Raw genomic sequence first — 13,093 nt, 5'->3', positions numbered from 1 at the left:
CTGCTCTTACATTAGTATGAAGTTTACTGAGCGAGTTGCTGGTATTTTTGCAGTAGTGATGTGGCATTTATTAAGGAGGAAACTAAAGCTGTTCCTTCAAAACGACCTTTTGTCTTCGATTTTATGACTAAATTATTATTTTTGCTTGATCATTTGTATATCCGAAGCAAACATTTTTGAGTTTAGATCACTGCAGTGCACAATATCATCAATTCCAATTTTACATATGTTAACGAAATTGCAATCCCTATATAATATAAAATCACTGTGTGTAGCTCTATAGTCTGATTTCTAGTAGTGGCAATGATTTCTTGTTCCCTTTTAAGAATTTCAAAACTTTACATAGTCCCTTTCAAGTTTGATACACTGACTAAAGCGACCCTCCAACTTATCGCTGCAATTTTTGTAGTACGATTTGTCCTTTGCTTCAAAATATGCCTCAGTTTCGACAAGTACTTTTCATTCGACGGAAATTTCCCCTCAGCGAGCATTCTTGTAAAACCTAACGACAGGAAATAGTCTGTGGGGCCAGATCTCGAGAATACGGTGGATGCGGCAGCAATTCGAAGTTTGATTCATGGATTTTTCCCATCGTTTTCACTGAATTGTAGTGTCACAAGCATTGGTTTGTAGAAGCAGTAATTTCTTTTTCTCCAAACGCGGCCGTTTTTCGGCGATTTTGCCATTCAAACGGTCCAATAACGCTATGTAATTGTTGCCTTTGCGGTCCAGAAATCGGATGACTGTCCTGTAGTAAAATGGCACTTCGTAGTAAAATGGCAGAGCCATGTTTCAACCATTGTCACATATCGACACAAAACTTCGGGTTTATTAAGCTGGAACATCTCCAAACACTTCTCCTTATCATCAACGTGAGATCAAAGTGAGCTCGCGCGTCGCCCTAAAACCTTGCAAAAATCTGGAAAAAGTCAAAAATTGGTTAGACTGTTCTATAAGTCTGCTTATAAAACTATGCCACCGTATATGACTGCGGATAAGTTTAGCTATGAAAGTGACATACTCGTGGAAGCTATCATAATGAGACAATATATTAGACGTCTAGCTAAGTCAAAGCACAAAGGTAGATTTAGAGTGTTGAGTATACTGACTTTCCTTCAACTTGAGGGCATTGCGCGATCAAATATTGGAATAGACTTTGACCAATTTGGTTAATCGTGATTTATAGTAGATATAAATGTCTACCATAAAGGTTTTCTTATTTATAGTTTGCAGCATTCATCCTACAAAAGTTAAAAAATGTATAATTTACTCGCTGAACTCCATTATTGCCTCAATTATGGCATAACTACAAGGCAAAGGCTGCAAATATTTCAACCTAACCTTACAAATTGAAACAAAATATTATTATTAAAATAAAAATAACTTCAACACTTCAAATCACTGCTTCTAAATCTTCAAATATTTCTGCTTGTGTTGCTTTCAAAGAGCTCAAACGCTTTAAGAAGAACACTGAAGCCGCCACTTCATTTAAACAATTTATTTTGGACTACGCAGTCACCTGCTTGACAGCTACTTTCGACTTCATTTAATTAAATTAATTTAAACACAGCATAACAGGAAATTCCCTGCACCGAACAAGAGCCCAGCAGAACCAGTGAAGCAACAACAAAAAAGTGCACAAAAAATGCTTAAATGCTGTGGCACGAAAAGCACCAAAAAATATTCTTTTATGTGTGGGTGTATGTATAATTATATAGTATGTTTAAGTATATGTATGTGAGTGTATATAATATTACATATTTATATGTTTGTTTATATGCATGTACTTATGACGCCGCTCCTCAAGACTTCAACGCTGTCACACACGTTCGCCTGCCACTCGTTGCCGGCGCCGTGGCTCAGAATCGCTCTGACGCTTATTAAAAAGTAATGCCTCGAAAACAAAAAGCAAGTGGCCAAAATTAAGTTAATTTTTACATAAAAATTTAACGCGCAAAAGTTGAAAAAGCTGGAAAAAGAAACATAAAAACCAAAAACAAAGCAAATATGAAACAAGAACGGCGTACAATGCCCCCGGCAAAGCGTAGCTCGGTGCAACAGTAAAACGCAAACAACAAAAACTGAAAGTAGAAAAAGACACGCTCGTTGGCAGGGGCTGGGGCGAAGTGTGTGTGCACCGCCCGCTGGCTATACCGGAAAAGTCAAAAATTTCCCCCGGCTGCTGATAAAGTGTTTTTGCTCGTTGCTACATGCCGTATTGTTGTTGTTAATTTTTTCCTTGCGCTGATTTCTCTTTTTGGCAGCGAAATGCCTATTTGTAGCAAGCATATCCGCATATCAGCGCCGTGAGCGCGGAAGATGGGAAATAAAGTTTACACTTGTTATTGCGAAATTATGCTGGCAGTGGCGTGGGCGTAGGAGGGGCGCGCTATGCAGTGGCAGGCCATACCAAATACATTAATAAAACCTTTATGCGCCATTCTACCTCCCCATTTGGTGGCAGTTATGAGCTGACAAATTAAATTATATGCACTGCATTACCACTTAAAAGTGTTTCCACTTCAGCGTCGAAAACGCCTTGTCGCGCAGGGCAGCGCTTGCTGGTGGGAGGCATGAATATGCTTTGATTGCTATGTCGTGGGGAGAACGATTTGTTCTGCGGATTTCAGCTGGAATTTTTAAGCAATTTTTTTAAATATAAATATTTATGTAGTGTCTATGCAAAGAAATTATTTTTTGTTGGAACTGCTACACAGCAACTAACAAAAATTGTTCAAAAACTGCCTGTTGCAGCACTTCATAAAATTTTTTATATCGACTTTGAAGAAATTGAGAAAACATCTCACAAAAGTTCATTATTGTAGCCCTGTCAGCGGTTTCAGCACTTGCTTTGTATTTCTATCTGATAGTAGGCCTTGAAGCCTACTTAGATGGGCTCAGACGTATTTACCAAATTTGAAGATAATATTTCTTTGATATATGATTTAAATATATTTGAAACTCATCTTCACCATCCGCTTAAGTTCCCGTTTAGAAAAAATAATTATCAGTTAAAAAAAATTAATATTCGGAAGAAAATTTAACGACAAGTTTTGCTGTGGAGGAATTTTATTTTTTACTTTTTTATTATTTACAGCCGGTTCACCATTCCTTTTTGTTATACTTGAGTCATATACTCATCAAATTTACATAGGTTGTCTATAAATTTTTCCTATAGATGGCGCAGAAGTCCAAATATTGGGTTGTCGAAAAAGTCTTTTGGTATTTCTAATCAAACCTCAACTTATTTTTTTATATTTATAAAACGTTACTAAAACTGGGATGCGCGATTAGAAACTAAAAAAAACACACCAATTGCCTGTCTCGAAAGCGTATAGTTAAAATACCGACAAATTAAAACACGTGCGTACGGTCTCACGGTTCAATTACAATTGCTTCTTTATTTAAGTTCATTTAGTTGCTTAGCCTAAATCTTAAACTAACGGCTTAAACTAGTGGTAATGTTCATATGTATAAAAAAGGGGTAAATATAATCATCTTCAACTTTTCGTTCAATAGTGTAATAGATTATGGTAAGTATTAAGGTAAGTAGTAGATTAGTAGTATGAATGCATAATTAAGGTAAGTATACAATAATTTAAATAATTCAATATTTTATAATTTTTTATAATTCATTTTTCTTATTTTTAATTTCAGATTTAAATATACATATATATCTTGTCGCTTGACGCAACACCGGCCACCTTGACAGGATCAGATTCCTTCAATATCCAGTGGAAGGACAGCCAGTTTGTGGATGGGGCGCTTAATCGTGCCCGTCTTGGTTGCTACTTCTGCGACTCGCACCTTGCCGTCTTGCCCTTCGACGGTTGCGACGACGCGCCCTAGTACCCACTGCTGCGGCGGCACGTTGTCCTCGTGGACGAGAACGAGGTCGTTGAGCTGCATATTGCGTTTGGGGTGCAGCCACTTGTTGCGCTCCTGAAGGCCCGTCAGGTATACTTTGGACCACTGTCGCCAGAACTGTTGCTTGAGACAGCAAACAAGTTGCCATCTCTCGCAACAACGAACTGGGTCCACTGGCACCTTCTCTGGGGGTAATGCCCGCAGGGAGCATCCTATTAATAGATGCGCTGGTGTTAACGCCTCGCCGTCGTTGGGATCTTGGCTCAGAGGTACTAGGGGGCGAGAGTTGAGGATGGCCTCCACTTCGGCCAACACTGTTGCTAACTCCTCTGCTGTGAGTAGCGCGCTGCCGGTTACCCGAACGATGTGGTGTTTGGCGGACTTCACCGCGGCTTCCCATAATCCGCCGAAGTGCGGCGCCCGCGGTGGTATAAAGATGAAGCTGCACCCTTCGTCTGCTGCGAATCTCTTCAGTTCTGGACCCATTGCCAGAAACGCCTCCTTCAATTCGCGCAGCTTGCGATCGGCGCCGACGAAATTGGTGGCGTTGTCGCTGAATATCTTCGTCGGGATTCCTCGGCGTCCAATGAACCTTTTTAGGGCGAAAATAAATGAATTAGAAGATAGGTCCGAAACTAATTCTAAATGTACTGCTTTTGAAGTAAAGCAAACGAAAACTGCAATATATGTTTTTACGGGTGGTCGACCGCGTATTTTTAACGTTGTGTATATCGGACCACAAAAATCTACGCCACATATAAGAAAGGGCCGTAGTGCTCGAAGTCTTTCGACTGGCAAATTTCCCATTATTTGGTTTTGCAACTTCGGCTTGTAATGAAAACAATGTATACAGTTTCTTACGGTTCTACTGCAAGCTTCTCGGGCATTAATTAGCCATATGCGTTCTCGAAGAAGCGCAACCAACGCTTTAGCCCCAGCGTGGTGATTTCGAATGTGCAGGAACCGTAAATACGTTGTAACGAAGTGCGAACTTTTATTTAATAAAAGCGGAAATTTGGCATCGTATGGGAGAGGTGCATTTAATAAGCGACCTCCTACTCGGATTAATTTGAACGACAGCGTCTTATCCGAGTATTCATGCAAAAACGGGTTGAGTTTTTGCAAGTTTGCGGGTAGGGTGGTACCTTTATGCAATTTTTGAATAACATCCGAAAATTCTGAATGTTGGACCACCTGTGCAATTTTTAGAAAGCTCAAGTTTAGCTCTTCTGAAGTCAGATCTTGGCCTCTGGAGGATTTTGGTGGTCGCCTGATCCATCGTAATATATATGCGACCACACGAAGCAATTTTTTATGAGAAGAGAATTTTTCAATAAGGTCCAATATTGAGTTTTTCTCAGCAGTCGAAATTAATGTAAATGTATTTTTCTTCTTCTCTAATGCTTCGTCTTCTGGTGAGAGCTGGAAGTGGTTATTAATTGGCCATAATGCAGGGTCTTCTAGGAGGAACTGTGGACCGCCAAACCATATTGAATTATTCAATTCGTCCACGTTACAACCCCGAGACACTTGATCCGCAGGATTTTGTTTCGTTGGCACATGTCGCCAATGTACTTTGTCAGTCAACTCTTGGATTTCGGACACTCTGTTTGCGACGAAGGTTTGTAGTGAAGATGGATGTGTTTTAATCCAATGTAAAACGATTTCAGAGTCTGTCCAAAATGTAATATTTTCGAAATGTCGACTCAACATAGGCGCTACTCTTGACCATAATTTCGAAAGAAGATGTGCTGCCGAGAGCTCAAGACGCGGAAGAGATTTGGTCTTCAGCGGAGCCACTCTAGACTTTGCAGTAAGCAGCATGCATTTAATACCACTAGCAGATTGGCTTCGTATGTATATGCAGCATCCGTACGCCCTTATTGAGGCGTCGGAGAAGCCATGTATTTGGCAGATGGCACTCGACTCAACGTTTACGTAACGAGGAATGCTTATCGATGAGAGCTGCATTAGGTTGGCTTTAAAGTTCTGCCAGCTAGTGTCAAGGCGCAATGGAATCGACTCATCCCAATCTAGTTTTTGGATCCAAAGCTCTTGCAATAAGATTTTCGCTTTGGTAACTAGTGGGGCTAGTAATCCAAGAGGATCAAAAAGGCGAGCAGAAACTGACAATATATTTCTTTTAGTAGCTCGCAGATCATTAAAATTGTCATCTAAAACAAAGCGAAACAAATCCTCTTTCGGCAACCAATGGATTCCTAACGTTTTAGTGGAACTTTTGTCATTGAAGCTTAATGACTTTTCAGTGCAATCACTGTCGAAAAATTTAGGGTGGTTCGAAAACCACTTCGTTAAGGTGAATCCTGCCGAGTTTAATATTTTATTTACCTCACTTCTCAAAAGATCTAGAGACTCAAAATTTTCGGACCCTGTTAATAAATCATCAACATAAAAGTCTCTTTTGATGGCCAATGAACCGAGTGGATATTTCATTGTATTGGCATCACTGAGCATTTGCAAACACCGTGTTGCGAGAAATGGAGCAGGCGCAGTGCCGTATGTTACGGTGTTAAGACGAAAAATTTGAATTTGCTCAGAAGGATGCTCTCTCCACACAATAAGTTGACAATTTCTGTCTTCTTCATGCATAATTATTTGACGGTACATTTTAGTAATGTCCGCTGTTAGTGCATACTTATGTAAGCGAAAACGAAGAAGAGTTGAGTATAACTCTTCTTGGATGGTTGGACCTACCATCAAAAGTTCATTCAACGCTATTTGAGTTGAAGATCGACTCGAGGCATCAAATACAACACGTAATTTGGTTGTTGTGCTCTCGGGCCTTAAGACGCATTGATGCGGAATGAAGTAGTGTGGCTCACTCGGGATCTTATTGTTCGTTGGGCTCATGTGACCCAATGCTCTATATTCATTCATAAAGTCCAGATACATTTTACGAAGTTCTGGATCTTTTAATGTCCTTCTCTCCAGGGCCTGAAACCGCCGAACTGCGGTTTCATAGGAGTGACCGAGTAACTTACGGTCAGCTTTAAAAGGCATTCTTACTTGAAGCCGTCCTGAAGGCAATACTTGAGTTGTATTTACGAAAAATTTTTCACACTCTTGTTGCTCTTGTGTGAATTTAATGCCATTCGATTCTGAAGGTAATTCTTCTAGAGCCCAAAACCTTTGAACTACTGAATCTATTGACGTTAAGTCTTCTTCAGCTTGGCATAATGTGCTATGTAATCTGGGAGGAGAACTTATATTACTGGCGTATTTGCCAGATACTATCCATCCTAAAAGGGTTTTTGAAGTGTTGGTTGGTTAGGACCATTTTTAATTTGGCCAACAGCTAAAAGGTCGAAAAATGTTTCAGCACCCAATAGGATATCCACTTTTTTAGATTTATGGAATTCTGGGTCCGCCAATTCAATATTGTGCGGAATTTTCCAGCCATTAACATTGATGTTATGGTCAGGATGATTTGCCGAAATGCATCGCATTACCCAGAATTCCGCCGAAAATTCAAAATTATTTAACCGCGACTTGACAAACGCGCTTAGTTTTGACCCCACTTTTGTATTGGAATTGCCAATTCCAATTACGCTTAAGGTTTTGTGCTGACGTCGAATCCGCAACTTTTGTGCCAAGTCCTCCGTCATAAAGTTGACCTGGGAGCCTGAGTCCAGCAAGGCTCTCGCAGGCAGGTAATCTCCGCAGCTGGTCCTCACTAGAATTACTGCTGTTGCCAACATGACCCGATCCGGCATACTGGCTGTATGCATGGCATGTGTGGTTGATGGTTGCGGATGAGGTGCAGCGGGGAAAGAGACTGGATATTGGTGCAACAGTGTGTGATGCGATCGATTGCACACACGACATCGATCCGCTCTGCACTTGGAAACGGTATGTCCCTTACGCAAGCAATTTATGCATAAGGGTACCGATTTGACGAACTCGAACCTCTGTTGCACCGGAAGAGCCTTGAAAGTAGGGCAGGCAGTTAGATGGTGATCCCTCGATTTGCATTGTTGGCAAAGAGGCTGCCTCGTATTTGCTGCAACTAGCGCCGATTTGGTCCTATCCATTTGTTGTTGCTTTCCATGACTCGTACTGCCTGTTGGTATGGGCTTCGTCCTTGAGTGGGATGCTCCTTCCGCTGATAGTTGCTGGTATCTTCGATTTAGAGTGGCTTCACAGTCCTTCCACAGTGGCAGTTTGTCATAGTCCAGCGCTTCTTCCCATTTGGATCGGGTGGTGATGGCTGAGTCGACCTTTGTCATCACTATGTGTATAATAATAGCGTTTGTTATATGTTTCTCATCGCCCAGCGATAGCAATGAGTCATACACCGCTGACACTTCGTCAATCATGGATCGCAATGAAGGAGCGGATGGCTTTGGGATGGTTGGCAGCTCAAACAGTTTAGATATTGTATTGAAGAATATCAAACATTTATTATCATAAACTTTTTTGAGACTTGCCAACGCTTTCGGGTAATTTTCATCTGACATCTGAAACGCTTTAACTGTTCCCAAAGCCTCCCCAGATAGACAATTTACCAAATGGTTAAATTTTTCTATGTCTGGGATGTTTGGATCATTATGAACCAAGCTCTCGAACAAACTCATAAAATTTTTGAATTCTGAATATTCTCCCTTGAATTTCGGCAAATTCATTTTAGGGAGTCTTGAGCTGTGAGAAGCTACAAAAGATGTTTCGGCAAGTGAATTTTTATTTTTTGCTAAAATTGACTTTATTATGGACTTCGTTTCAACGATGATGTCCTCTAACTCCCCTCGGGCCATGTCGTCTTCATCAATTTCTTCAATCTTTGATTGGCACTTCATTAATTTTTCACTATGTGAATTTAATATATCGAGACGACATTCCAATTCGATTGGATCTAAAGACATAGTCTTTTCAAGAAGGCCCGTTTTAATGCGCAAAATACTACTTTTCGCCACCGTTCTTTGACGTCTTAACGATTTTAAGTCCGTCAACTCCTTACTTGGAGACAGGTTTGCGAGAGTTGGCTTTGGCTTGCTCATTTTGCTTATTTAAATTAAATTTCCGAAAAAAGACTATAACGGTTGGCAACAGATATATTAAGAATCGATAATGAAAGCGAAAAAATGAATGTCGATTACCAAATATACGAAAGCCAAACCAATAGCAATAAAGGCTGGCAACAAATATATTTGGAATCGGTTACGAAAACAAAAAAAAAGATAATATCGATTCCCAAGTATACGAAAGCCAAACCAATTAATGCGCAAAATGAGCAATAGCACAGTAAAGTAATTCAACCGGAAAATGTCCGAACAAAAATCGACAAAAATTGCGAAAAAACGACCGATAATTGTAAAAACGGATCGAGAAAATTGCGAAAAATATAATAATTTAATTTTTCAATTAAGAATTTTTCACCTTTATTTCATATATAAGGCTACCGCAAAATCCCAAAATTCCTTATTCACTTGCGTACGCATATACATATGAATGCGTATGCTTAATATATTTAACAATGTATATGTTTATTTATATACGTTATTATAGATATAGATATATATATATATATGTATATGTATTTATGAACGTCAGTATAATTGAAAGTGAAAAAAGGAAGAGCCAAAAACTGAAAGTGCGCACTTGTTTTTATTTTAATTTTATTTGTATGTGTTTTCGTTTTATTTTTTGCTTGCACTGCTTTCAGTAATTCGCACTCGTTACCTGGTGCGTCGGCTGTTTGCCGGCGCTTACGTCCCTTTGGCACAGGATGCAGCGGCAGCTCATTCCCACGACGGCAGCGGATTGATGGCAGCAGTGTTGATGGCAGCAGCGTTGATGGCAGCAGTGTTGATGGCAGCGGCGTTGATGGCAGCAGTGTTAATGGCAGCAGCGTTGATGGCAGCAGCGTTGATGGCAGCAGCGCTTTCAGCAGTGGCGGTATGGCAACAACGGGTGTTTATACCGGCACTTTGCTTTTACCGGTATATATAACGCGGCACTTGAAACAGTTTTTTTTTTTTTTTTAACGGGGTTTTCCACCGGCTTTTTTGTTTTTTAAAAACTGTTTTTTCTTTTTTAACGCTTTAGGACGGCCCTCTCGTTAATCACCAGGTTAAACACTTTGGTACGATTTTTTGTCGAACTCACTGTACCCTTTGTACAAAATTTTCTTGTGCGCCTTTTCACAATTCCACTTTTTATTTATTTCACTCCTTTGTATGTTTGTCACTTGCACATACATATGCACTTCTTGTTTTTTTTTTTTTTTTGTGTTTTGTAGGTTTAAGAAGGCAAAGTTGGGTAAGTATTTAAATTTTTTTTTTTTTTTTTTTTTAGGTATCACTGCACCACACTAATTGTTATTTTATCAATTTTTTGTTCACTTTGCGCACTGTATCTGCACTAAATAAATGTAAATGTAAATGTAAATGTATTTTGTATCAAGTTTTTGTAACTTTGTTTTATGTTTTGTCTTATGTTTCTTTTATGTGTTTAATTTTCACTTTTCTTCACTACACAAGACCGAAAACCGAAAAAACATTGTCCAGGCAATTGGCACCGAAAATAATACCGCAGGTATGGTTTTGTGTCGTTTTTAATTTTATATTTTATTTTTAATTTTCGAATACACGCATAAGTCCCTGCTCGGGCGCCATGAAAATTCTCAAGCTTTTTTGAGATCCGAAAACGTTACTAAAACTGGGATGCGCGATTAGAAACTAAAAAAAAACACACCAATTGCCTGTCTCGAAAGCGTATAGTTAAAATACCGACAAATTAAAACACGTGCGTACGGTCTCACGGTTCAATTACAATTGCTTCTTTATTTAAGTTCATTTAGTTGCTTAGCCTAAATCTTAAACTAACGGCTTAAACTAGTGGTAATGTTCATATGTATAAAAAAGGGGTAAATATAATCATCTTCAACTTTTCGTTCAATAGTGTAATAGATTATGGTAAGTATTAAGGTAAGTAGTAGATTAGTAGTATGAATGCATAATTAAGGTAAGTATACAATAATTTAAATAATTCATCATATATATCTTGTCGCTTGACGCAACAGGTATTTCTTCCCTTTTTTTATACAAAAATTTCTATAATATAACGAATTTCTTCATTATTTTCACTCATTTTTGAACAGCTGTAACTTTTTCCCACCTTTCCTGAATTTCTTTTGGTTAATTAAAAATCTCTTCTTTTCAACACTGCCTCAATTGTAACACTGAAGATACGACTGCAACCACATCTATTGAAAAAATACGAAAAGACTTTTTCGACTACCCAATATAGCATTCCATCCTGTATATTACTTTGTGCGGAGTGCAGAACAGTTTACAACAGTCGAGACAAAAATACTAAAAATTTTATTAATAGGCACCTAGTACCTCATTGTATATACTAAAGGTTTAAGAAGCATTATTTCAGCTGTGTTCAAACAACTTCAATGAAAGCTAATAATTGTTCTATCATTAATAATTACACGCATAAAAGGAGCAACGCTAAATGCTTTCATTTACTAAACCTAAAAGCCAACTTTATAATCACTCAACTGTGGTCCAATCATTAGTAGCGCAAATCAGCTTAATGAAAGCCTTAAGTTGAATAACCTAATTTTGAATTCACTTTCAACATTTTTCACCAACCGGAACGGCATTACAAAGCGTTAAGCAAAACAACTAAGAACATTAAATCATTAATAAGCTGCTAGTGCAGTGATTCAGAGAAATTGATAATTACAATACAGACAACTTATTCAATAACCCTTGGTACTAGAGGAACTAAGCTTAGTGCACTAACAAATATATGCACAACAGGGTGTACGTTGTTTTCCAAGCAGATTTTTTTCTTGCAAACACACTCTCATAATTCAGTTTATGGCCTAAAGAAATTTATTTTACATCTAAACCGGGCTAAAATTATTTTACTTTTTTTATACGTTTTACATGAAATTTTATGACATTTCTGCATACATTGATTTTCTTTAAAGTAAATAAACCAATAACTCTAAGATAGTGATGTTCTAAGGCACAACAAAAAAGATGTAAATAATTTTTTTCATAAAACCTTTCCTTTAAAAGTTATACGCAGTGAATTTCAGCATCACATGCACTGTATCCATACAGTACACCATAGCGTATGCGTAACATGGAATGCTCCGTTCATTTGATGTACTGTATAATGTTAATTACGAATAAATTTAAAGGAACTTTTCTTGTCAAAAATCATTGAGACCTGTTTTGTAGAGTGAACATTCACAATCAACTTTGCAAATAATGGACACCCTAATGTACAAGTACACATACATATCTACATACCTTCTTATGTAAATATTCATACTGAAAGCGAGCGCCATAAGCAGCTGTGTGCTGTTGTGCAAAACGCGACTTTTAATTAAATTCCTTCTCGGAATAATATGCGGAAGAATCAGTGGGCGGGAGGAAATGGAAATACCAAAAACTCACATCATCTTTCCAATGAAAATTCGCCTTTGGTAAAATATGACGTCAGCAAGCAAATTGGTTTCAAAGCGCTTTAAGAGATTCTGAGAACGCATAATTTGTGGCATTAAAGGTTTGTTGACATTCTGTGGGTCAATTCCTTACTGTTTACAGCTTGAGCACAATTTAAAAATATTTTACTGCTTGCTGAGTAAAATTTAAATCGAATTTATTTCTTCGGCGGAAAAAGTGCCAAATTTTCTTCATAACATTTTTTGTTGCTCAATTCGAGCATTTTGTCAGTTCTGTTTTGCATTTTCATTGCTTATTTTTATGATCAAATGTATATACTTGTACTTAAAAGGGTTGTCTAGGATGCTAATGGTTTCCGAAATAATTTTTATAGCCTGTGGCGTATCGTCGCCTAAAATGCAAAATAACGTAACATCACTTTTCATTAGTTTGGAGGCGAAGAAAAGCGATATAATAGAAACCACTAATATTAAATAAAATTCGAGTTTTGGTTATAAAATGGTTATATATTGGTTATATATCTGACAACGATTTTCAATTTTTTTTTGTTGACACGTTGTTTTGCATTTTAGGTGACAATATAGTTCTTAACTTTGTATAAAGTCCCTTACTTTGTAGACTGTCATGATGAGGCTTCACCATTTGCATTCAAATTAGTCGAATCTCTCCTATCAAAGTAATCGATAACTGTGATACCCAAATTTGTTGAATTTAGGAAAGGGAGATTAGCAACAATATTGTCGAGCTACGTTGTTGCTTTCTTTAATTTCTCTATAATA

The 13,093-nt window shown here is 38.1% G+C and overlaps 1 protein-coding gene across 1 annotated transcript; it reads right to left on the bottom strand.

Annotated features, from left to right (window-relative positions):
- Positions 1-3,368: 3,368 nt before the first annotated feature.
- LOC126766764 (serine/arginine repetitive matrix protein 3-like) lies at positions 3,369-10,863 on the bottom strand. The gene is made up of 2 exons (XM_050484482.1): positions 9,565-10,863; positions 3,369-4,459 (listed from the first exon to the last, which is right to left on the bottom strand). Exons 1-2 carry the CDS (start codon positions 9,625-9,627, stop codon positions 3,767-3,769), a joined length of 756 nt encoding a protein of 251 aa, XP_050340439.1. The 5' UTR covers positions 9,628-10,863; the 3' UTR covers positions 3,369-3,766.
- Between the last annotated feature and the right edge of the window lie 2,230 nt (positions 10,864-13,093).

This window comes from Bactrocera neohumeralis, unplaced genomic scaffold, assembly GCF_024586455.1.
Source record: "Bactrocera neohumeralis isolate Rockhampton unplaced genomic scaffold, APGP_CSIRO_Bneo_wtdbg2-racon-allhic-juicebox.fasta_v2 ctg2465, whole genome shotgun sequence".
In the NCBI taxonomy this organism is placed as follows: domain Eukaryota; kingdom Metazoa; phylum Arthropoda; class Insecta; order Diptera; family Tephritidae; genus Bactrocera; species Bactrocera neohumeralis.
The sequence above is the reverse complement of the archived record's forward strand: the minus strand, read 5'-3'. Positions and strand labels throughout refer to the sequence as shown.